The sequence below is a fragment of the Euprymna scolopes genome, chromosome 41, assembly GCF_053919585.1.
Source record: "Euprymna scolopes isolate OS-2025 chromosome 41, ASM5391958v1, whole genome shotgun sequence".
NCBI lineage: Eukaryota > Metazoa > Mollusca > Cephalopoda > Sepiida > Sepiolidae > Euprymna > Euprymna scolopes.
The window spans coordinates 18893350-18917662 of NC_136522.1; the positions used below are offsets into that span (position 1 = coordinate 18893350).

The following is a 24313-nucleotide window of genomic DNA, read 5'->3' on the forward strand; positions in this document are numbered from 1 at the left end:
AAAAAACTCACCTGGCTGTTGCTTCTTCCCGTTCACGGCGCAGTTCTGACCATTGTAATTGCTTAAGATCCATTTTCAACTGACGTAATTTTTCAAAATTGTCTTCAACCAAATCACGGGAGGCTGCATACACAAGAAATTGGTGGACCAAAGTCGACAATACTTTGAGTTTGTTACCTAAATATATTGAAAGAAAAATATTTTAAATAAAAAATTGAAAAAGCTCATCCAGTTCACACTTGTGCTTTGAAAAAAAAAAAAAAAAAAAAAAAAAAAAAAGGGAGAAAAGAAATATTTATCAAGGCAAAAAGCTACTCAAGGATAAAACATTACAATCCCCACCCACTTGCATGGTAGAATCAAGGTTTTGTCATGGATTTGAGACAGAGATAAACAAAAGACCTCAAATTATTTGGATTCTTCAGACTAATGTTCTCATCTTCAATATCATTTTCGCAATGTTTCGGTTGATGTAACCTCTGACCTTCTTCAGGTGTATCTTGTTGAACTCTAAGGTTTCTGTCCCACTCTGGAATTTGGACGGAATTTTGAACAGAATCCTTCATTTACTTCATGGGAGTAATATGCTTTTATATGCTTTTGTTTCGTCAACCATAACTAGATATAAATCCCAAGTAATTCACAATTGTAGTTTTTGGTCACCCACACTGAAAATAGAACCTTCAGGATAATATGACTTTTACAATTGATTTTTCCAAATACTCTAACCACTGCGCCACAAATAGAGTTCGACAGAAACAGCCCAGAGTTTGACAAGATACACCTGAAGGAGGTCGGAGGTTACATTGACCGAAATGTGAAAATGACTCAAGATGAGAACAGTAGTCCAAAGACAAAGAGAAATAAAGTCCAGTCAGCAAAATAGCGATTGGGCAGAAATCAGTAATTTTTTTTTTTTCTTCAAAAAGCATGGGAGGTTCTAATGATTTAAACATTTTTTTTTCTCACATTCTTCATAAATTATAAAACTTGCATCCCTAAATTATACAATAAAGATATGATTGATGCTTGCCCTGTGACCTTGGATTGAAAACTAATTTTTGATGGGTATCCTACATACAACGTAATCAAACAGAAATTAACAGAGAAAAAAAAAAAAAAAAAAAAAAAGAAATGCCACTGACCAGGTTTCATATCGAAGATATTGTCTTGTTCAAGTCGTGCCATTAGGTCTGGAGCATCTTTACAAAGATGCAGACCAGCATCATCCATGGAGGTATAACCTCCTCTTTGTTGGTAACGGAATTTCACGTTACTTGGATTAGCACGGGCACCAGATGAGACCAAATGGAGACGGAGAATTTCCGTCAGAGTAAAACTGTCCAGCTGCAAATTCCTTAGAGGGGTTCCTATAAAAAAATAAAATATAATTTTGAGTCAAAAAGGAAAAGACAAAAATACCAATTCAAATTTAAACTTGATTGACCGAGATATGCGAGTGAAACAAAAAAAAAAAAAAACAAGAAAATGTTTTGTATTATTCTCCTCTTAGATATACTCTAAGTTTTGGCTGATATCACCTTTGGCTTTTTCAGATGCATTTTCTACAAACTCAGGGGAAACCTTTGTCAAACTTGGGAATCTATACAGAATTTCAAAGCAAACTTTTATCTGATTCATGAGGACTAAATTGTAGGGGAGGGGGTAAGAAAAAAAATGAAAATGGCACTAACCCTATGTGAGTTTAACCGGCTTCCTTCAGGGGAGATGATTGTTAGGTTTTTGCAACTCTTGAAGGGAGGTCCTCCTAGGGCTAGATTGTTCTCGTTTTATTCATAACTAGCGGGGGATACCCGGCGTTGCCTGGGTGTTTCGAGGCGTGTGCTCTTAAATCAAAGGAGGAGGGGCTTGGTAAGTAGGTACGATTGAACCTAAAGCCCTGAAGCGAAGTTGGAAAATAAAATGTGAAAAAAACATGACACGTTAACCGAGAAAGAGTTAAGAGAATTGACAGGTGCGCGCACTGTATGACGTCAAGTAGAAATCGTAGAGTTAACGACGTAAGCAATAGCTATTCAGCAGTTAACATTTTCCGCGGGACAGTTTTTAATGAGTTCAATAACCCAGTTTGTTTGTTTTTACATAACTTTGGGGAAAACCAGCTCCACGTTTATTAGGGAGAGTGTCTTGTCTCGAAATAAAAGCAACCATCTGATATGACAATAAGCCGACATTGACCAAACGTTAAATCGCTTTCTAGAAACCACTGGCCATGGGCCAGTGATTCGAATCGAGTTTCGCTTTTTTTATACCAAAAATCGAAAGTAACATGTGCCGATCTGAAAATGTTGAATATTTAACGTTTGAAAGTCAGGCAAATTAAATAAAGAGGCGACTACCGTTGTTAAGTCGGAGATATGATTTAGACTTGATATAAAAAGTTTTAAAAAAGAGCGAGGGCCTCAAGAATCCACTGGAAAAAAGCCTTTTGAAGACATACACAAAAAGCGAACATACATTTGCGCTTTTATATATATATACTAGTGAGGGTTACCCGGCATTGGCCGGGTGTTTGGAGGTGTGTGTGGAAACTCCGGGGATGGGGTTTAAAAAAAAAAAAAAAAAAAAAAAAAAAAAGAAAGTAAGTATGAGGATCGAACCCAAACCCTTGAGGCAAAGTTGTAAATTAAAGTGTGTAAAAAAAAAAAAAAAAAAAAAAAAAAAAAAAGTGCGACATTGTCCCACCGCGAGATGCTAACGGAAAACGTTTGAATTTATTTAATTACTTGGATTTGGCAGGTGCTCGTTTTAATGAGTTAATGAGGTCAAGTTTGACTGCGGGATTTTTATTTTCCCAAGATGTTATAGGAAAAAGACTAACCCACGTGCGGCGTGCGACAAATGTTGAATATCCCGAAATCGACCAAATTAAATAGTTGTTGTTAATTGTGAGATATTACGATTTATATGTGACTAGCGAGGGGTACCCGGTGTTGCTCGGGTGTTTGTAGGTGTGTGTGAAAAAAAAAACAAAAAAAAAAACAGGTGCCCGTGAAAAAAAACAAAAAAAAACAAAGCCTTGACGACGCGCAGTTGGAAAATAGTAAAGTGTGAAAAAACAGGTGCTCATTTTTGATTGACGTGACGGCGATAGGTATTCAGCAGTCAGCATTTTGTGCGGGACAGTTTTTAATGAGGTCAATAAATTGGTTTGTTTGTTTTCAAAAACCCGCTCCCCCGTCTGATATGACGAAGTCGACAAACGTTCACTGGCTCTGGGCCTGTTATTAGAGTCAAGTTTTGCTTTTTGTTTATACCGAAAACAAAATGTAACGCGTGCCGATGCGGGAAATGTGGAATAATTAATGTTTGAAAGTCAATAAAATTAAATAGACAGGCGAGCTCCGTGGTTAAGTGTGAGATATTACAATTTATAGATGATATAAAAAGTTTTAAGAAGTTGTGAACCGAGCGAGCGCTTCTCTGAAAGAAGCCTTTTGTGGACATCGAGGAAAAGCGTACATACATACATACATACATACATTTTCGCTTTTATATATATATAGATATAAAAAGTTTTAAAAAGTTGTAAAGCGACCGACCACTTCTCTGAAAAAAGCCTTTTGTAAGCATACAGAAAAAGCGAACACACATACATACATTTTCGCTTTTATATTTATAGACTAGCGAGGGGTACCTGGCGGAGTTGCCCGGGTGTTTGGAGGTGTGTGTGCTGCTAAATAAAAAAGAAACGGGGAAGAGGGGTGGGGTGGGGGGTAAAAGTTGGTAGGATCGAACCCGAAGCCTTGAAGCGAAGTTGGAAAATAAAATGTGAAAAAAAAAACGAACCGTTCGCCCAGCCAAAATGAGTTACTGAAAGATGTTTAAATTTAAGTAAGAACCAAATTGACAGGTGCCCGCACGGAAGTCGTAGAGCGTTACGACGACGACGTAAGCAATAGCTATTCAGCAAATGAAATCAATGACCAGGTTTGTTTGTTATAAGTGAAGTAAAAAAAGAAAACATCGAAAAAAAGCCTACGTAAGGCAAACGAACGATGTTAAATGTAAAAATCGAAAAAACAAAAAAGAAAACAGAAAAACGAACGTAAAAAAAAAGAAAAAAAAAACACGTGAAAAATGGCTTTAATAAGACTGTTTCGATATTAAAATTTAAAAAAAAAAAAAAAAAAAAAAAAAAAAAAATCGGTGGGTAGGAAGTAAAAAAAAAACAAAAACAAAAAAAACAAAAACGAATGTTACGTGAAAAATGGCTTAAATAACACTGGTTCAATATTTAAATTTAAAAAAAAAAAAAAAAATGAACCAACGCGCTAACTAACTGAGCTAACGCGACGTACATGAAATTTAGTCAGTTCTTCAACTATTTAAATTAAATCAGGTCATGACATCTGACGCATGCGTAGAACCGGTCGTCGTCACGAGGGGACTTTTTTTTTTTTTTTCTAAGTTTATGTTGAAAATATTTTTTTAAATATTTGATAACAATTCTGCCAAAATTTAGAAGGTTGAAAATTTGGAAATAATTTTCATAAACATTGGTTATTCATTTCAAAGAAAAAGACCGGTAGGGGTGGGGGAAGGAAGAAAAGGAAAGAAAGACCCCGGCGAGGGTGGGAGAGAAAAGGAAAGAAAGACCCCGGCGAGGGTGGGAGAGAAAAGGAAAGAAAGACCCCGGCGAGGGTGGGAGAGAAAAGGAAAGAAAGACCCCGGCGAGGGTGGGAGAGAAAAAGAAAAGAAAAAAGGGGGGGAGGAGAAAACAATTAAACTGACATAGATGGCTATTTTCTGCCACCTGTGAATGTGGTAGTTCGTTATTGTCTTCTTACCATGGGTTCTTAGTGGATACTGTGATGTGATAGTTGCTGTCTTAATCAACGTTCTCATAGAACGATCTGAACAGTTGATTTCTTCACTGAAATCTGAAAACAAAAACAAAAAAGATTTTACTACGATTTCCTGTGAATGAATTCATTAAGTGTCATTAACTATTACTGGTTATATCAGCTAGTATAAACAATTACATCATGCAGATTCGATTGATAAACAGGATGCGTTACAGACAAGGGATTACCTTTATTTCCTTTACTAATATCAGGGTCATCCTCCTCTTCTTCCGATTCTTGCAGATAAAAGATAGCAACCATCAACATCAGCAGCAGGTCTGTCAAAGGCCCATTCACATCATTATCCAATAAAGCTTCCTCTAACACTTCTGCAAAGATTATAAGGAAATGAGGAGAAAAATTATAACAATCACAAGTGAAGACATGGGGGGGGGGATTACAATCACATATGAAGGGGAGAGAAGAAAATTTATTACAATATGAAAAGGGATGGGGAGAAATATTATAATAAAAAGGGGGAAAGAAAAGTTGTTCTCTATATCTACAAAAGTGAGAAGTGTGTGTGTAGCAGAGAGAGAGAGAGAGAGAGAGAGAGAGAGAGAGAGGACGTTTCTCAACCTATATACTCAAAGAATTTGATCTACCGACTTGAAATGGTGTATAGGGCATTCAGACATGTGGAAAACTTTAATCCGTTTTCCTCCAGAAAAAATATGCAGCCAAAAGTCAAAATTGATACATGAGGGTGATTGGATTTTTATCAGTTTGTCAACCGTTTCACGACTGTGCATGCCAGCCGTGAAACATGTTAAGAATAAGTGTTTGCAAAAACCTTTTAAACATTGTGTCAAGCTGGTCTAATGGTTATTGTACTTGACTCACCATCTTTAGGTTTTGGTTTCGATCTCATCTCCAGTATTTTTTTTTTTAACTTACAAGTGAACGGTTTAGAAAAAACAATACTCTCATCTTTCTCAGTTTCTATATGAATTAAAAGATAATATTTATACATATTTTATGATCAGGGAGCCTGCTATTAAAAAAAAAAAAAAAAAAAAGCTGGGTAAAAGAAAAGTTATAATCAAAACTGAAGAGATAAAAAAAAAAGAAAAAGTTTTAAGCTTCATCATTTAATCTAGACTGGTGACCAGTATTCCTGTTGAACCAAGTGCAAAAGAAATCCAGACAATTGCACTTAAGGGAACAACGAGGATCCTAAAAAGAGCTCTCGGTTGGTTTCAATAAAAAGCAGGGGGCAATGTTGGCAGCTGGTTTGGCTGCCCCATACCCAGCATTACAATCTTCAAAGGAAGAAAATTTTTAAAAAGTGAAAAGGAGAGAACTTGAATGCCAACAAGACACCATCCCTCAAGTGTCTAGGGTCTTTCTGTACAAGAATTTGTCAGAACAAGCTGGCGTAAGGATACTTCCCCTAAAGAGTAAACCCTGATTAAATATTAAAAATAACAGTACCAAAGTCCAGATAAAATCCCTTGGGCATGGCTACATATCGGCCCATATCAGGAATGGTGTAGCTACTCCTGATGAAACTTGTTTGATTAACTCACCAGTGTCTTTGAGAGATTAAGAAAAAGAAACCCACACACACACACACGAAGACAAGCTAATAAGTTACCTAGCGTCAAGCCAGATGGGAAATATTCTGTGACATCAAAAAGGCTTTGGAATGTATGAATAAATTCTAGCACCATCAAAGCATCGCCAAAATCTTCCTGGGGAATACGAGTTTGAACAGGAAGCAATTCTGGCATATCCTATAATAAAAAATGAAAAAAGATTTTGGAAATTAATAAGACATTTATTTTGCAGTTCTAGAAAAGAATTTCAGAGATATGAGTAGCCAATGAGGTAAAAAAAATAAATAAATAAATAAATAAATAAATAAAAATAAAAAACTACAAACCTGGAGATCTTCACACTCCAAATCATCACGAGGTCTACTCCATTCTTTCAAATATTCTGCTTGGAGGCGTTTCTCTTCTCGTTTTTTGTCCCGTTCCTACGAGATTTAAAAAAAACAAATACATATAAATAAATATACAAAGACAATAAATCTAGATATTAAAGCAAAAAACATTTTTTCTTTTTCTGAATTTTTGAGATGAGGATTGGTTATTTGCATTAAGATTAAAATTAAAGATTCCAAATATTAATTTTTTTCTTCAAAATAAGTTACACTTTTACTTTAAATAAAAGTGTGAGGTCTTTCTCAAGCGTTCTTTTTTATTCTTGCTAATTTTTTTCTTTGTAGATATAAAAATTTCTCAAGGATAGAAGTGTTTTCTTGTACATATGCATTGTTCTATTTTATTTTTTGACTCGTAAGTCAGTGCTTACATCTTCAGCAGTTACAAACGGGAGATGACACGGCCAGAAGAATGATAGAAGAAAATCGCAACACACAACAGCGTTGAGGCCGCAGTTGTCAAGGGACGTACATGGCTTGACAAATACAATGAAATTTTCTTCAAATACAAATTGTTATAACTAGTTCAATTTTGAGTTATTTTCATAAAAATTTCAATGTGAAGAAAATTTGATCTTTTCAGAAATGTACAATTATTTCTCTGGTGCCATTAATAGTTTATTTTTTCCAGGTTACTTGAATAGTATTTTGAATGACAATTTATTTTTAAGTCTTGGTGTTTTTCAGCTTAACGTTTCTCTTTCAAAGAAATAAAGGCGTGAGGTCCTAAAACATTTTTTCTACTTTTGTTAATTTTTATAAAAATTTTTTCAAGGATCGGAGGTCTAATTGTTTTGTGTCAAATGTAATTTACATGGCATGGTTAATAAAATATTGACATTTTTGAGATAATCTAGAAATTTTAGAAAGTTCTATTAGCATTTCAACCTCCAAACAATATCTCAAAAGTGCCAATATTACTTTGACTCCAGACTTGGGAGCAATGGTACAATCGAATATGATGAAAAATTACCTTTTCTCTTTCTAGTCTTCGCTTCTCTTTCTCCTCATCAAGCCGTCTCTTCAATTCCTCTCGTTTTGCATTTCGTTCAGCAATCTTCTCTAGCTTCAGACGTTCCCTCAGAGCCTCACGTTCTTCAGGGGTCATGGACATTTCATCTGGTTTCAGATCTACAGAAAAAAAAAAAAAAAAAAAAAAAAAAAAAAAAATTTTTTTTGTTGTTATTAAAAATAGAAAAAATCTAAAATCAGACCATCAGGATTCTTTCGATTTAATTTTAAATAAAAGAGTGGATTTATTCCCAGGATACATCTATTCAATCTAAAGATTTAATGATCAAAACAAATTTAAAACTAAAGCATAATTATACTAACCAATGGAAAGAAACACTTATAGTATGTATCACAAGTTGGTTAGATTAGTGTGAAAAAAAAAAAAAAAAAAAATTGGTAGACAGTGATATTATGCACATCCATAGAATGTTAGGAAATGATTCATAGAAAGGAAAAAAGGGGGAACAGAAAATAAGGGGGAAGAAAAAAGGAAAGGGGGAACGAGAAAAAGGAAAAGAAACCAGAGGAAAAAGGAAAAAGTTGTTGGAAGTAAAGGACCCAAGACAAAAGGGGGGAAAGGATTTACCAAGTCACACATAGGCAATTTGAAATAACAAGTTTCTTTTTTCCAGGTTACTTGAATTTAGACAACTATTTTGAGTTATGAAAAATTTATTTTTAAATCTTTACGTTTTTCAATTTAATGTATTGTGTGTGTGTTGTTTTTTTTTTAGAAATATTTACAACTTTGAAATATTATTTAGATTTTTTCCCGCTACTTTAGTATTTTTTTTTTTTAAAAGAGCTATAAGCTCTTATATATATATATATATATATATATATATATATGAGTCACCCTTATTTTTTTATGGTACATATTTATCTTTTATTAAATATTACATGCATAAAAGGTATACCCATGAACATGCATGTTTCTAGCTTTATGCCTTTATCAGCATAGGTTAGAATTGAACTCTTGACTTTTTTTTTTTTTTTTTTTTAATTTTCTTCCTTTGAAGATTGTAACGCTGGGTATGGGCCAGCCAAACCAGCTGCCAACATTGCCCTGCTTTATATTGAAACCAACCGAGAGCTCTTTTTAGTATCCTCGTTGTTCCCTTAAGTGCAATTGTCTGGATCTCTTTTGCACTTGGTTCACCAGGAATATTAGTTAGGTAGGACTTCAGGTTCTTCTTCATAAGCCCTGTGGAACCTATGATAACTGGTATAATTGATATCTCTAAGATTCCAGTTTCTTTTCATATCATACATAAGACCTTGATATTTGATCTGTTTCTCCCTTTCAACTCTGTTCAGGCCTCCATCATTAGGGGCACTCATTTCAACCAAGGTTGCAACTATCTGACTTATTCCATATAATTATTTCAGGTTTCACAGCAGAATTTTCAAGGTAGGTGGCTGTAGAAATTACATAGTTGTAATGGATGGTATATAAGTTATTTCCAACTGTTCTTTCAGGTTGATGTTCCCAGGATTTGCTGCTACATTGGATGTTTGATTTTTTACAGATGGTCGAGTGGATGTACTTACATACTCCATCATGTCTCGTTGTGTAGTAGCCATCCCCTAAAAGAACCTTACAACTTGATACTAGATGACTCACGCTTTCCAATTCCGTGTGGCAGAATCTGCATTAATGAGACCTGCCATCTTCTTGAATGCATTGGTCATCAATCCCTGGTCTTGAGCAGGTGCTATAACCCTTTCCTGATCATGGTGGAGGGATCCCCTTTTGAGAGTTCACCCAGAAAATACTTTGCATGCTGATGTTAGCCCCACTCTTTAAGGTTCCTCTTTTGGAAGTTGTCAGTATATTTCCTGCCAACTCTTTCTTGCTATTTCTGTGGCAGGCTTGTTTAGTGTTTCAACCTCATCTGTGAGACAGCCCTGACAAATGCTTCCGCAGTCTGATACTGAACAAATGAGCCACGATGAACTACTTGAATGCACAAGTTTTTATTGCTTTCAAATTTAAGATTTGTTGCTGGCATTTTAAGTGATAAAAAAATTGTGCATTAAAATGGCGATTCATCGTGGCTCATTTGTTCAGTATCAGACAAGATACTGGTGTCAGGAGTTTGATCCTAAACTCTGTTGATAACGGCTTAAAGCTAGAAACATGCATGCCCATAGGTATACCTTTTATGCACCTAATATTTAACAATAAAATTATATATAACACGCATTTTTAGGGAGTGACACTCTCATACAGGTCCGCCAAAATCTATAAATCACTTTAAAAATGCGTTTTATGATGTTTGCAAAAATAGAATATATATGGGGTTTTATAGTAATCTGAGAATAAATATAAAAACTATAGTTAAATAATAAAAGATTTTAAAAGAATCAGATTTGGGGATTTAGAACAGAATCTGTAATTGTATAAGAATCATGAAAATATTGGCATTATCCCATCACTAAATATATAAAAGCGAAAATGTGTGTATGTATGTATGTGTGTGTTCGCTTTTTGCGTATGTCTACAAAAGGCTTTTTTCGCCGTGATTCTCGGTTGGCTCGCTCTTTTTTAAAACTTTTTATATGCTGTCTAAATAATAATATCTACGACTAAGGAACTCTGGTCACAGCTATCTTTAATTTACCCGACTTTACCCGATGGTTAAGTTGCAGGGGTTTTTTTTTCCATTTCCTTTCCACCTCTGCGTCAAAGGTTTGGGGTTCAAGCCTAGCTTCCTACTAAAACTTTTTTCTCTTTTACACCTCCAAACACCCAGCCAATTTTTTTTTTTTTTAAACAGGGTTATTTTGACCCCCCCCCCCAACACACACACACCTCCAAACACCCAGGCAACACCGGGTAACCCCCCCGCTAGTCACTAATATAAAAGCAGAAAAAGAAAATCAAATTTTTTATACAATTATTGTAAGCTAACTAGCTGCACTTACCTTGTTTAGAGAAAAGGTGGGCATATGATTCATTTTTTTTTTTTTTTTCACTACTTCATTTTATGTCTATTGAAGTTCTCGGAGATCAAGGGGTCCCCTTCCTAGGGTGTGAGACTAACCGTAGCCCTCGGCGCAAGAGGGTCCGTGTGTGCCTGGCGTGTGGGGTGGTGGCTGATCCTGTGGTCGGGGCAGCGGAAGAAAGAGTTTCAAGATGGCGCCTGCCTGCTTTTATTAGAGACGGAATCTCGCAGGATCGCGCGAGATCTCGCGGGGATGCAAATTAGCTAGGCCATCTTGAGTAATAAAAATCGGTCCATTGGAGGTGCGAGCCAGTCGGGTTCTGACGTTCGTGGCGATCAGTACAGTGACCGTTGGGTTCCGTGTCTATTCGTGCAGTCAGCTGAGCTTTGTAAGTTGCCTTCGCGCCGTGGCTGTGATTGTTTGTTGGTTTGCTGTGTGTTGCTGTGGTTCTTCAGTGAAACGCTTCGTCGCCCACGACGAGTCTCACCGTCTCCTACACAAGATACTCTTACAAGCTATTTCGGCCTCCCCACTCCGAACTTGGTTTTCTTTTCTTCAATGGCGGATAGGTTCGATCTAAAATTGATACCGGAATTCGACGGATCCGACCCGGTACTCAGCTGGGTTGAGAAGGTCGAGTTACATTGTCAGTTGTCCGGCGTGAAAAATGTCGAGCGCGTGATTCCTCTGCGGCTGACCGGCGGGGCCTTCGCTGTATATCAGCAACTCAGCGCTGAGGAGAAGTGTGACTACTCGAGTATCAAGGCGGCGTTGTACAGGGCTTTCGCCACTGACCCCGCCACTGCATGGGAGCAGTTTGAGACGAGGTCTATACGCTTGGGCGAAACTGTGGACGTGTATCTCGCCGAACTTAAGAAGCTGACGGTGTTGTTCGGCGGTCTTCCCGAGAGGGCCCTAGCCTACAAATTCCTGTCAGGACTCCCCGCTGGAGCAAAGCAGCTCCTGCGAGCAACCTCTACCATGTCCTCACTACCGCTGAGTGACCTAGTGGACAGAGCCAGGACAATAATGAAGGACGACTCGACGGTGCAGGAAACGGTAGTCGCTGTCGCACAGGCCCCACCAAGTGGCGAAGGACCGTCTCAGGGACCCAGCCCGCAAGGTGATGTCATCTGCTACAGATGCAACGGGCGGGGCCACATGGCAAGAAATTGTAGAAGGCGGTCGACGGCTGTTCGCTGCTACCGCTGTAACAAGACTGGGCACATGGCCCGAGACTGTGCGGGAAACGGGGACGGGGACAAGGTGCCAGTGCCGACCTCTTCCCCGAACAGAAAATAAACAAGGCGCTCCCTGTCATTCAGGTCCGAGTTAATGACACGTTATGTTCAGCCCTCCTTGATTCCGGTTGCTCCCGCACCATAGTGTGTGCGGACTTCTGTCGGGCGTGGAAAAAGAAGAACGTCAGGATAACTACCATCACTGGAAAAATACGAATGTGTTGCGGCGTGGGTGTGGTACACATTCGCACAAGAACTGGGAACTCAGCCAACGTCGAAGCGCTGGTGACACGCGAAAAACCGCTGAGTTTCGACCTGTTGCTAGGCTACGATGCCATCAAAGCCCTGGGCGGCGTGCGCATAACGCGCGCTGGCGTTGTAGAGTTTCAGGATAGGCCCCCGGTGTGCGCAGCACTAAGAGTCGACCAGCCGGACTTCAGTGCGGAATTCGACGACCAACAGAAGGCGTGGACCGCCACTTGGAGGTGGTCAGAAGACAAGGAACCGGCCAAACTACAAAACAAAGTGGCAGAGTACCGTATGCCCGACCAGATAAGGCCTGCATACGAAAGCGAGCTCCGTGAATGGATTAAGAACGGTTGGCTGATTCCATACCCCTACGACAAACTTGGACCCCCCAAGGGCCTGATACCGCTGATGGCAGTTGCCCAACCTAACAAGTTAAAGGTGAGGCCGGTAATGGACTACCGTGAGTTGAATGCGCACGTTGATGCGTTCACAGCGGACGCCGACGTCTGTGCCAGCAAGCTTCGAGAGTGGCGCCGGCAGGGGTCCAATGTGTCCCTACTGGACTTGAGAAAAGCATATTTGCAGGTCCGGATCGGCGAGGCGATGTGGCCTTTCCAGACAGTGATGTTTTCCGGGAAGAGATACTGTCTTACGCGACTCGGATTTGGGCTAAACGTAGCACCCCAGATAATGAAGGCTATCGTCAATGCCGTGTTGTCACAAGAAGAATGGATCAGAAAAGGAACATCGGCGTATATTGACGATATATACGTGAACGAAGATATCGTGTCCTCTTCGCGCGTAAGATCCAAACTTGCCGAGTTTGGTCTAAACTGCAAGGACTCTGAGCGGCTTGAGGATGGTGCCCGCGTATTGGGCTTGAGCGTTCAAGAGGAGCGAGGGATCCTGAGGTGGAGGCGTGGAACCGCAGTTCCCGACGTACCCGACGTTTACACAAGACGTGCCGTGTTCTCCCTGTGCGGGAAACTTGTGGGGCACCTTCCAGTATGCGGATGGGTTCGTGCAGCGACAGGCGTCATAAAAAGGAGGGCAAATGCGGTCAGCAAAGGCTGGGACGATGAGATAACCGACGAACTATTGGTTCGAATGTTAAAGGAGACCGTCGCTAGTGTGAAAAAGAATGACCCCGCCACAGGGGACTGGTGCGTGCAGGGAGACAAACTGAGCGTGTGGGTGGACGCAAGTTCTCTAGCGATCGGTGTAGTTTTGGAGAAAGATGGGGCCGTAGTTGAGGATGCCTGCTGGCTGCGACCGGCGAATGATGCTGCCCATATCAACCTGGCAGAACTCGACGCTGTAATAAAGGGCATTAACCTGGCACTTCAATGGGAAGTGAAGAAACTGCGTGTGCACACCGACTCACTTTGCGTGCACCACTGGGTGTCGGACACACTCACGAGCAAGGCCAGGGCACGCACCAAGGCAGCCAGCGAAATGCTGATAAGACGGAGGCTCGAGACTGTGAAAAAACTGGTGACGGAGTACAACCTGTCCGTAGACGTAGTGCTCGTCGCCTCGGACTACAACCTCGCCGACAAGCTCACTCGGGTACCACGGAGATGGTATGAGGCTATGAAGAAAGAAGCTAAGCCATTGCCTCTGTGTGCTGCCTCCGTCGAGGAGGACGAAATCAGGAAGATACATCACGACAGTGGGCACCCCGGAGTGCAACGGACCTACTACTTTGTGAAGTTGGCTAGACCATCAATACCAAAAAGCGCAGTAAGAGCAGTGGTCAGGGAGTGCCAAACGTGCCAGTCCATCGACCCCGCCCCAGCCAGATGGCGGAAAGGACAGCTGGGAATGGACGCGACTTGGAGTCGGTTGGGTATGGATATAACCCACTACGGCAGCCAACACTTCCTCACGCTGATAGACTGCGGGCCAACGAGGTTCGCGATTTGGCGCCAATTGGCAAGGCAGGATTCCACCAGTGTCATCCACGAATTGGAATCCATATTCTACGAAAGGGGGCCGCCTGAGGAGATCCTCACAGATAACGACACGGCGTTCTGCAGCAGGGAATTTAGGCATTTTATGGACAACTGGGGGATCCGCCTTCGACACCGATGCGCGTATGTGCCGAGCGGCAATGGCATAGCGGAGCGATGCCACCGAACCGTGAAGAGGATCGCGGCCAGGAAGAAGTGTACGATCGCGGAGGCGGTTTACAGATACAACACAACGCCTAAGGACACCATGACTGGCGGCAGTGCGCCTGCTGATGCGATTCATCACTACCACGTGCGCGTCAAGGACGTTGAAGTGTGTCTACCCGACCAACGAGAACCCCAGGGGACGTACCAAGTGGGAGACACCGTCTGGGTGAAGCCACCCGGCGGCCGGTGCACCAGCAGCTTTTGGAGGGGGCGGGTCACCGGCGTCATCAGTGAACAGGCCATACTAGTCGATGGTACTCCGCGCCACGTAAGGGATATCCGGCCCGCTCTAAGCGCTGACCAATCGGCAAGCAGTGGAAGTAGCGAGTCATCCGACGATGAGCGATGGATCCAACCCGTGCCCCACGAACCTGGTGACTCAACTGCGAGCAGTGGAAGGAGCGAGTCATCCGACGATGAGCGATGGATCCAACCTGTGCCCCATGGACCTGATGACTCAACTGCGAGCTCTAATGCTGATGCTTCCGATGCCACTTCTGAGAGCTCCGATGAGGAAGTCCCGGCAATACCCCTCCGCAGGAGTGCTCGAATCAAACGGCCACGTCCGCCGTGTCACGTATGTGATCTGGAGACCAGGGGGGAGTGTGAGACTAACCGTAGCCCTCGGCGCAAGAGGGTCCGTGTGTGCCTGGCGTGTGGGGTGGTGGCTGATCCTGTGGTCGGGGCAGCGGAAGAAAGAGTTTCAAGATGGCGCCTGCCTGCTTTTATTAGAGACGGAATCTCGCAGGATCGCGCGAGATCTCGCGGGGATGCAAATTAGCTAGGCCATCTTGAGTAATAAAAATCGGTCCATTGGAGGTGCGAGCCAGTCGGGTTCTGACGTTCGTGGCGATCAGTACAGTGACCGTTGGGTTCCGTGTCTATTCGTGCAGTCAGCTGAGCTTTGTAAGTTGCCTTCGCGCCGTGGCTGTGATTGTTTGTTGGTTTGCTGTGTGTTGCTGTGGTTCTTCAGTGAAACGCTTCGTCGCCCACGACGAGTCTCACCGTCTCCTACACAAGATACTCTTACATAGAGCTAACGTGATTTTTATTCAAGATACATGGATACATTCGAATATTCCATTAAAGTTCTTTTACCTCTCAAACATTCAGTTGATAAAAAAGTTGAGAACGTAATTTCCTCTCTCCAATTGACCATCTAAATATGTTATAGTACATCTTTGTGATCTCTTCATCTTACTGGATTCCAGAACAAGAATTCATCTAGTCTGGTGGAGTATCCAGCTTCATGCATTTACTCAGGTAACATCACTTGGAGGAGGTGCACCATTCCTTACAAAAGACAGTGTAGGTTATCTATACGAAATAGCTCTTATTTGAGCTATGAATACCATGTGATTTTGAATATTTAGTCAGAGTTTAATAGTAGAGAAAAGTATCCTAATGCCAAGTTGCCCCGAAACACATAGGGAGAGACCTTAGATACTCTAGGATATTGTCGAAACGGCATTCAATAGGCTAGGATTTGTTGATGAATGATTAAAGTGAAACTAGATGGTTCGACAAAACAGCGGTATCTGAAAATTGTGGAACAAGTATTATTTTTTAATTTCATCCAATTCCAAGAGTTACAACTCAAGACATATCTACCAACCCACATTTCATGCAAAATTTTAAGACAAAAGTTTTTGTTAATGCAAATTCAGAAACCAAGAAGAAGAGAGAGAGAGAGAGAGAGAGAGAGAGAGAGAGACACACACACAGATAGATATATGTAGAGATAGAGTGAGACTTACATCGTTGATTATTTTTTCTATCCATTCCCCTGTAAGGCGAGTAATCAGTATCTGACGAAGCACTCTGATGCGAGAGAAGACTCATATTTGTGGCAAATGAAGAATTTTTTTTGTTTCTCACTTGTGTTTTTTCAAACAGCGGTTTTGCACCGGCAAAGAAACTTTCAAATTTCATATCATATAGCCGTAACGACCTCACGATGCTTTCCTGAGGAAGAAAAGAAAATAGAATTGATGAAATCATATCAAAATTTTGCACTTTAAAAACAAAGGATAATTTTCTTTAAAAAAGTATTCATTTAATCAACTGAACAAATTAAGGTTCGACAAATGTATGATAACTGCTCCTGCTGACTATTCGTGTAATATTTAGACAGCATTTTTTTTTTTTTTTTTTTTTAAAACAACGGTTTTTTTCACTAAAAATCATTGTAAAACATAAGTTTATTTTTTTTCAAACTTGGAGGGAATATTAAAAAAATATTTCTTTAATGTGTAAAACATAAGATGCCTCTTTACGTGAAAAAAAAAGCGTGCCAGTCTATCTAAATCAAAATCAGTTGCTTCTTGACATAAGAATCCCAGGTTGCTTGAATGACATTCCTAAATATCACACCATCGAAGATTAGGAGCAGTTGTAATGCTTTGTTATACATAATTAGTAAAAACTAATTAAAAACAAACTTTAGTTAAATAAAATAAATACTCATCAAGTGCGCTTGAAAACCAAATCACAACATAATATTAGGAAAATAAACAAATATTTTACTTGTTTGAAATTTATAACAAATATATGTCGGAGCTAAACTCCATTCTCAGTATGTTTCTTTTCTTTTCTTCTTTCTTGCCATATTGTAAAGTTGGAGAAAGAAAAGTCCGTTTGTGAAGAGCTGCGCGTTGCATCTCAGCAGCCGTATTTATTGTTGGAACATTTCAAAATACAATTGCTTATGGACAATGCTACCAGCTGTGTCTGTAGTTAGAGAAGCCAAACCAATTATTGTGGTGGGCATTAAAGTCACCAAATACAATACTGGGCCCAACTCTTTTCCTGATCTACATTAATGATCTTCCAAATCACATCCTTACATCATTCGTAGACATTTATGCTGATGACACTACCATCTATGGTAGCACATCTAAGACAGTAAACGACCAAGTTCTCTCCGATTCCCTCTCCTCTGATCTTGATCACGTTGTACAATGGGGAAAGGAGTGGCTGGTTACTTTTAATGCATCTAAAACCAAGCTTCTATCTTTACATCATCAACGTTCTGATCCCCATCTGGCATCAATTAAAATGAATGGCTCTCGTCTTGGGGAGGCCTCAAGTTTTGACAGGCTTCTGGGCTTGACCTTTACTCCTGATCTTAAATGGAATACGTACATCAAATCTGTTGCCAAGGCCGCTGGAAAAATGGTCGGATCCTTCTATCGATCCAGTAGATATCTCACTGCTGATGCAATTCTCTATATAAGAGCCAGATACGTCCAAGGATGGAGTACTGTTGCCACATATGGGCAGGAGCTGCTAGAAAAGACTTGTCCTGCCTTGATAGGGTTCAAAATAGACTTCGTGGCCTGGTGGGAAATGTCCTTTTCTCTTCGCTGCAACCTCTATCTCACAGAAGAGATGTTGCGAGTTTGTCTCTGCTTTATCGTTATTTTCATGGAAAGTGTTCAACTGAGCTTCAATCTATGGTCCCCCCTCGCCAAACTTTCACAAGAAACACTAGACTAGCTGAAAACATTATCAATAATTTTCCCCACTCTTTATCTGTACCTAAACCTAAACATAGATTCCATGATCAAAGCTTCTTTCTTAGAACTGCACACCTGTGGAATTGTCTTCCGTTTTCCTGCTTTCTAGCTTTCTATAATATAGTTGTCTTCAAGTCCAACGTGAACAAGTTTCTGATGAGCCGTTCCACTTAAGTTAACAAATTTAACTAACTTCCATTACTATCGGTTACTATATTGTCCTTTTGACTACTCTACACTCTTTAACCCTTATCCTTGAGTGGCCTATCGGCCTTGATAAGTGGTGACGTCTATGTAAAAAAAAAAAAATAAAAAATAAAACATGTATTATGTTCTAGTGTCAAGGGAGAGTGCTACATCTATGGTGTCAGAGATATGATTGATTAGAGTACAGTCCTGAGTAGAGGGAGAGCGATAAAGAAAACCTAAGTAGCTGACGTTATGTTGTAAAGTTAGTTTAAAGCACAGAAGTTCCTTCACCCATGATCAAAATCAAAACTTATGAAGAATTCTTGGTAAAATTATTTATGACAAGAAATGGAAGTACATGACATAAACGACCCGGATGTAAGCGTGACAGAAAATAACACACACTATCGTATTAATATATAGATTAACTTTGAATGATCATAGTGTACATTCAATCATAAAAAATCTTGTAGAAACAGAATCTTTAAACAAAATGAAAATTCAACCAACCTTTACTCTCCAGACACCATCCGCAACATAACAATTGTGCTTTAAAAACAATTTACTTTTGTCTCTAGTGTACAAGCCTTTCTTACGGCTGAAAGAAAATAGAAAGAAAAAAAAATATGAATATTAGAAATAATGCTTGGGTTGGCGGATGGTTTTCTTGCTGCAAAGTGATAGAAATACAGATTTCATAAACTTTTAAAAATACAATCAAAAGCGAACAAAAAGTTGAAATTCAGAAAAACAGTGCACAGTAAAAATGAGGCAGAAAAACAAAAAAAAAAAAAAAAAAAAAAAATCAACTCTCATACCTCATCATGAACTCTTTCATTAAAAACAAAAAATGGAATTCCACTAAAAACTAGAGAACTTGCATATCCCTGTACTTGTTTCATCTACTACCTATTAATTATTAGTTCTGAAGATTTCTTGCACAACAGGGGAGGGAAGTCTGCAATGAAGAGAACTAGTGACAAACTAAGAAATGAGCAGATCGACTCCAGTACACGGAAGTTGGCAAAATCATGAGACTTTGAAAGAAAAATTTTCCTCTTTCTGGCTAGACATAAGTACCTATTTACCACGGGGCAGAGTTAGACACCAGGGTCGTTTTTTAACGTGGAGAAAAGGTACAAAAATAAAAATTGTCTCAGTCGTGAAGGATTTCTCCTTCAATGAAAAAGAACGAGAAATGGAAGTGCCGCATCTGAAGAACAGATACTACACTTTGATCTTGGCCAAGACATAAGTAGATTTGACATGAAAAGTTGCCATTCCTATTTAGCTCCAGTAAGTGTAGCGGCATGATGCAAATCAAATATACATGGCACAAGATGTTCTTATGTCTTATCCTAGCTAACACAGAAACCCGTATGTTAAATATATTTATCTTCCCTCTCTCTGGTTTCCTGCGAGTGTTCATTATGTCTAAGAGTAGTAGTAATATCATATGGGTTAGACCTCTATACCACTATTTTTTTTAAGCCAGTCTGAGAAACTGTCTTCAGATAGATGGGTTGTCACATAGCCTCCTTCCAGTTGGGTGACTAGACAGCAGAGTGTGTGTGTGGGGGGGGGAGGGGGAAGGCTTCCTTGCACTTTAGGGAGTTTATTTGTCTCCACCTGTGTTTGTTTATTGAAGTCCTGCTGGGTCTTGTTCTGATCCGATCTGCGGTTACCCACTGCTTCCTACTATTTCTAGCAAAATCTGGGAGGCGCAAAGTTTGGGAATATTATTTCTCCATGATTACTTCTATGTCTCAACTGGGTTAAAATCTTTGATTTTTGTGTTGTACAAGGGCTTTCGGGACTCAAGTCTAGGTGTCTGGGGCATCTTTTAAAATTTGCTAGATTGGTGTCTTATAAACATTTTGACTTCATTATTGAGTTGCCTCTTCCCTTATAAGTAGGGTGGTGCGATTGAGCTTGCTACTGGTAGCCATTGTATTGGGGGTTGATTTCAGACATTCTGAGATAATACACACGGTTTCTCTAACAAAAAAAAAAAAAAAAAAAAAAAAAAAAAAAAGAATCTAAAGTCTTATTAAAATAATCTTGACTTTGGTCAAGATACTTGTAATTGTTAATACAGGACATGAATAAGCGCATTTCTACTGTATCGATCGTGATCTAGCGGGAAATTTTTGGAAAAACTCAAGTAGTGAATCCTAACTACAGCCGGAAACCTTGTATCTACAGAACCATTATTTTTGAGGGGAGAGAGGGGGGGGGCTTTAACTCTCAGTATGGACTTTTGTTTAAATCTCCCTTGGCATCAAAGCTAACAAAGTATACCACAATAAAAAGACAGTGTAACAGTTCAAGCAAAATCTAGTGAATGAAATTGGAGATATTTGCAAACAAAAACAAAATTTTTTTTAAAAATTGGTATTTTGATGCTATCTGATGGACAAAAAGACTAATAGTGAAGCAAGTTGCTAAAACAATCTTTCACTTGGTGCTTGTATCATATATATAGGGAGTTGAGCAGCAAGATGTCTGTTCACATTACACTTGAAATTCTGCATGTCAGTACAGTTGGAGAAGCAGGAGCCAGGAAGGGAATTCCAAAGACTAGCAGTTTTGGGGAAGAAACTATTAGAGTAGAAGGTTTTCTATCATCTAGGGATCTCTACTGTGAAGGGGTGGAATCTTGCTGCTTATTGGGTTTGTCGAGGGTATTTACGTTGAGGAGGTACAAGGGCTTGTAGTTCGTTGGAGTATCTACGATTAAAATACTTGTAAAACAGGCAGAGGGATGCAACATTTTGTCAATGGGACAGAAACTGAAGCTTAGATAACAGTTCAGGACCTATCAGGTTTGCGACTCTTTTGAACCCTGCCCAGGAGAGACTAGTAGCAGATGCATCAGCCCAAATGCGACAATATTCCATACATTGGTGAATAGTGACCTTGTAAAGGTATAGGATACTTTCAGGTGTAAGTAACTTTCTAGCACGGTAGAGAGAGAGAGAGCCCATCTTCTTTGCAGCAGTCTTGGCAATGCTCTCGATACATTTGTTCCAACTCATGTTCATTGTGAACGTTAAACTGAGAAGTTCGAAGTACTTTCAGGTAATGTATCTTTAGCCATAGCTGTTGGTGGTTGAGAAGGTTTCTTGTAATTATTAAAGGAAACAAGCTTAGTCTTGATATCATTGAAGGTTAGTCTTGGCAGCATTGAATGTCAACATCCATTTCACTACAAACTGGAGGTCTTCTAGGGTTTCTGCCATTGCGTCGGATATGTGTTCATTCGTTTTCCCCTCATGCCTGTTATAGAGCATGGTGTCATCAGTAAATATACCCATCTCGGAATTTTATCAGGGAGGTCATTTATGAATATCAGGAATAATAAAAGTCCAACGCTACACTCCTGAGGTACACTCACATTTATATCATATTGTTTTGACATACGAGCATCAAAGACAACCTGGATTCTTCTCTTATTTAAGGATTTAATCATGTTAAGTATTCGTCCAGTAATACCATTGGATCTGATTTTCATGAGAAGACCATCGTGCCATACCCTGCCAAAAGCCTTAGATATATTTGGGCTATTGCCCTCCCCTGCCTTATACAATGCATGGTTTATACGTTCAGAGATTACAGTTAGGATATCTGCTGTAGAATGGGGTTGCCTAAATCCATATTGATGGTCGGACATTAGTTTAGCAGCTGCATGTAAGGTGGTGGACTAGAGCTTGATTAATTACGGACTTAAATATTTTGACAAAAAGAGAAAGGAGGCTGTTGAGGTGATAATTTTATGGGTTAGTTGTTTCTCCAGAATTCTTATAAATTGGTACCACAGAAGCAGTTTTCCAACAGTAAGGAAAGCAAGATTCGTTAAGGCATTTGTTGAAAAGTTTGGAGAAGACTGGAGCAACCTCAGCAGAGCATTTTTTTTAATAGTACAGCCAAGATGAGATCAGGTCCACATGCTAAATCATGTCCAGGTATCTAGGTTTTTTTTTTTTTTATACCATGTACCTGAGAAGGGGTGATTTTAAGATCATCTAGTATGGTTTCTGTTTGCAAAGGAAAATCAGGAAGGGAGTGGTTTGCTGGGTCCAAAGTAGAGTTTGAGGCAAACTGACAGGCAAGTATGTTAGCTTTCTCAGTTGCTGTGCAAACAACCTCATGATTGTTGGATAGTAGGGGAATTGTTGATTGCCTATTATTAACTACACTGTTGTAGATTTTCCAGAAATCACGAGTTCCTAACGTCTGTGCATCAATGTGTTTTCTGGCGGTTTCGATATATTCTTTCTTAGCTGTTGCTATTTCTTACAATTACTTCTAGCTTCTTGGAAGCTGTCTATTTGTATTGGACTTATGCCGGATAAATCTGCAGTGTGCGTGTTGTCTTTAAGCTATGGCTTCTGCACAAGCAGAAGTAAACCACTGGGGAGAGTGGGATTTGCTACAGAACTTCAGTGTGGGAACATGTGCTTCAATTGCTGCTTTGAGCCATTCAGTGGTCTCATTTGCGCAGTTTCACAAAAGAAAAGATATTTCCCCATGGGGCATCTTTGATGCGATCTCTGATGGCATCCCACTCAACCTTATTGTAGTATCTTCATGTTTTGAGCATTATCTCTTCAACTTGGGGTCATGAGTTTAGAATCATGTCTATCATTATCATATGATCAGCATTCCCGAGTGCCAATGGGCATTTCTTACACAATCCTCAGGAACTTGTCAGAAATAGGTCCAAAAGGGAGGCTTGCTGGTCCTGACTATCTGAAAGATGGGTCAGGAATGTTACTGTGTGTCAAGGAATGAAATATAGAAAAGTTATGGATGATGCTACCAGCTGTGTCTGTGTAGTTAGAAAAGCCAAACCAATTATTGTGGTGGGCATTACAGTCACCAAATACATGTATTAGGTTCTAGTGTCAAGGGAGAGTGCTACATCTACGCTGTCAGAGACATGATTGATTAAGGTACAGTCCTGGGTAGAGGGAGAGCGATAAAGAAAACATAAGTAGCTGATGCTATGTTGTAAAGTTAGTTTAACGCACATGAAGGTCTTTATTCCACAGTAATGGCTTGGTCTCATTTAGTTAACTGGGTATAAGCCAACTTGTAATTGAATTCTAGTATAGTCTGTACAAACTTGTGATGAAACAGATAAAGTGCTAAGTAAGAACCATTTTGAAATGACACTCTTCTGGAGATTGAAGGTTCAATCCTTACTGTGGGTGATACTAAGAATACAATTACGAATGACTTAAGACTTCTACCTGGTTACAGCTGACGAAACAAGAGCAAAGTAACATGGAGAGGGCACTAACCCTATGCAGGTTTAACTGGCTTCATCCAAAGGAGGAAGTTCCATGGAAGTATGAAATTCACAAGCGGTCCCCAGTCGCATGCCTATCCCAATTAGGAGAAAAGACGTTAGGCTTTTGCAACTCTTGCAGAGAGGTGTCGACATTCTTCTACATACAACATCTGGAATTCCCAAATTGGTCATCCATTTGGTACTGACCAGGCTCAATTTTAATCTTATGTTGAATAGCGGGGTGTGTATATCGGTGTCTGTTGACATGTACATATCGGGGACAGTATATATAACGGGATGCACATTACGGGGATTGATAACATTTGTATAATTCTGTACAATGACGACGATTGTGATGAAAATTCTTTTAACACACAGAGACATTTATTACTTATGATGGCGACAGACAGTAAACACTTTGGAATGTGCTCTTACGAATGACGAATCACAAAACCATTACCTTTCGTGTTGAATGATGACAACCGAAGACTTATAAATATGATGATCTTTATTCCATCCGGATGAGATGATCAGGGATTCAAATGCCTTGCTGATTTCTACACGGTCTTTGTTCCCTTTCTTTCGAAAGCGGCTTAGCTAACTCTCTAACTTTGGTGATCTAACGAGAACCAGTGCGTCAACGTGATCATGCCATACTCATAGATTAAATGGCAGGTTTTGTTTGAAATTCCATACAGATCCGCAAAGTTTAACATACATCTTAAGAACACAGGTTACATAGAGTGTAACATTGTAAGAATAAAATTCAAGATGAGAATAGTAGTCTGAACGATCCAAATTATCAATCCTCATCTAAAAAAAAAATTGCCATTTCTTCTATAAATAGTTTAAATAAAACCA

At 39.8% G+C, this 24313-nt stretch overlaps 1 protein-coding gene across 1 annotated transcript in view; it reads right to left on the reverse strand.

The window, feature by feature from the left end:
- LOC145266380 (bromodomain adjacent to zinc finger domain protein 1A-like) overlaps positions 1 to 24313 on the reverse strand; it is a 106021-nt gene that overhangs the window by 37270 nt on the left and 44438 nt on the right. The window contains exons 5-13 of the mRNA XM_080122011.1: positions 18667 to 18754; positions 16207 to 16414; positions 7790 to 7947; positions 6754 to 6849; positions 6466 to 6604; positions 5057 to 5197; positions 4812 to 4904; positions 1146 to 1370; positions 12 to 177 (exon numbers count right to left, since the gene is read on the reverse strand). Of these exons, the coding sequence (XP_079978137.1) occupies positions 12 to 177; positions 1146 to 1370; positions 4812 to 4904; positions 5057 to 5197; positions 6466 to 6604; positions 6754 to 6849; positions 7790 to 7947; positions 16207 to 16414; positions 18667 to 18754 (1314 nt within the window). The remainder of the gene's footprint in view (positions 1 to 11; positions 178 to 1145; positions 1371 to 4811; positions 4905 to 5056; positions 5198 to 6465; positions 6605 to 6753; positions 6850 to 7789; positions 7948 to 16206; positions 16415 to 18666; positions 18755 to 24313) is intronic.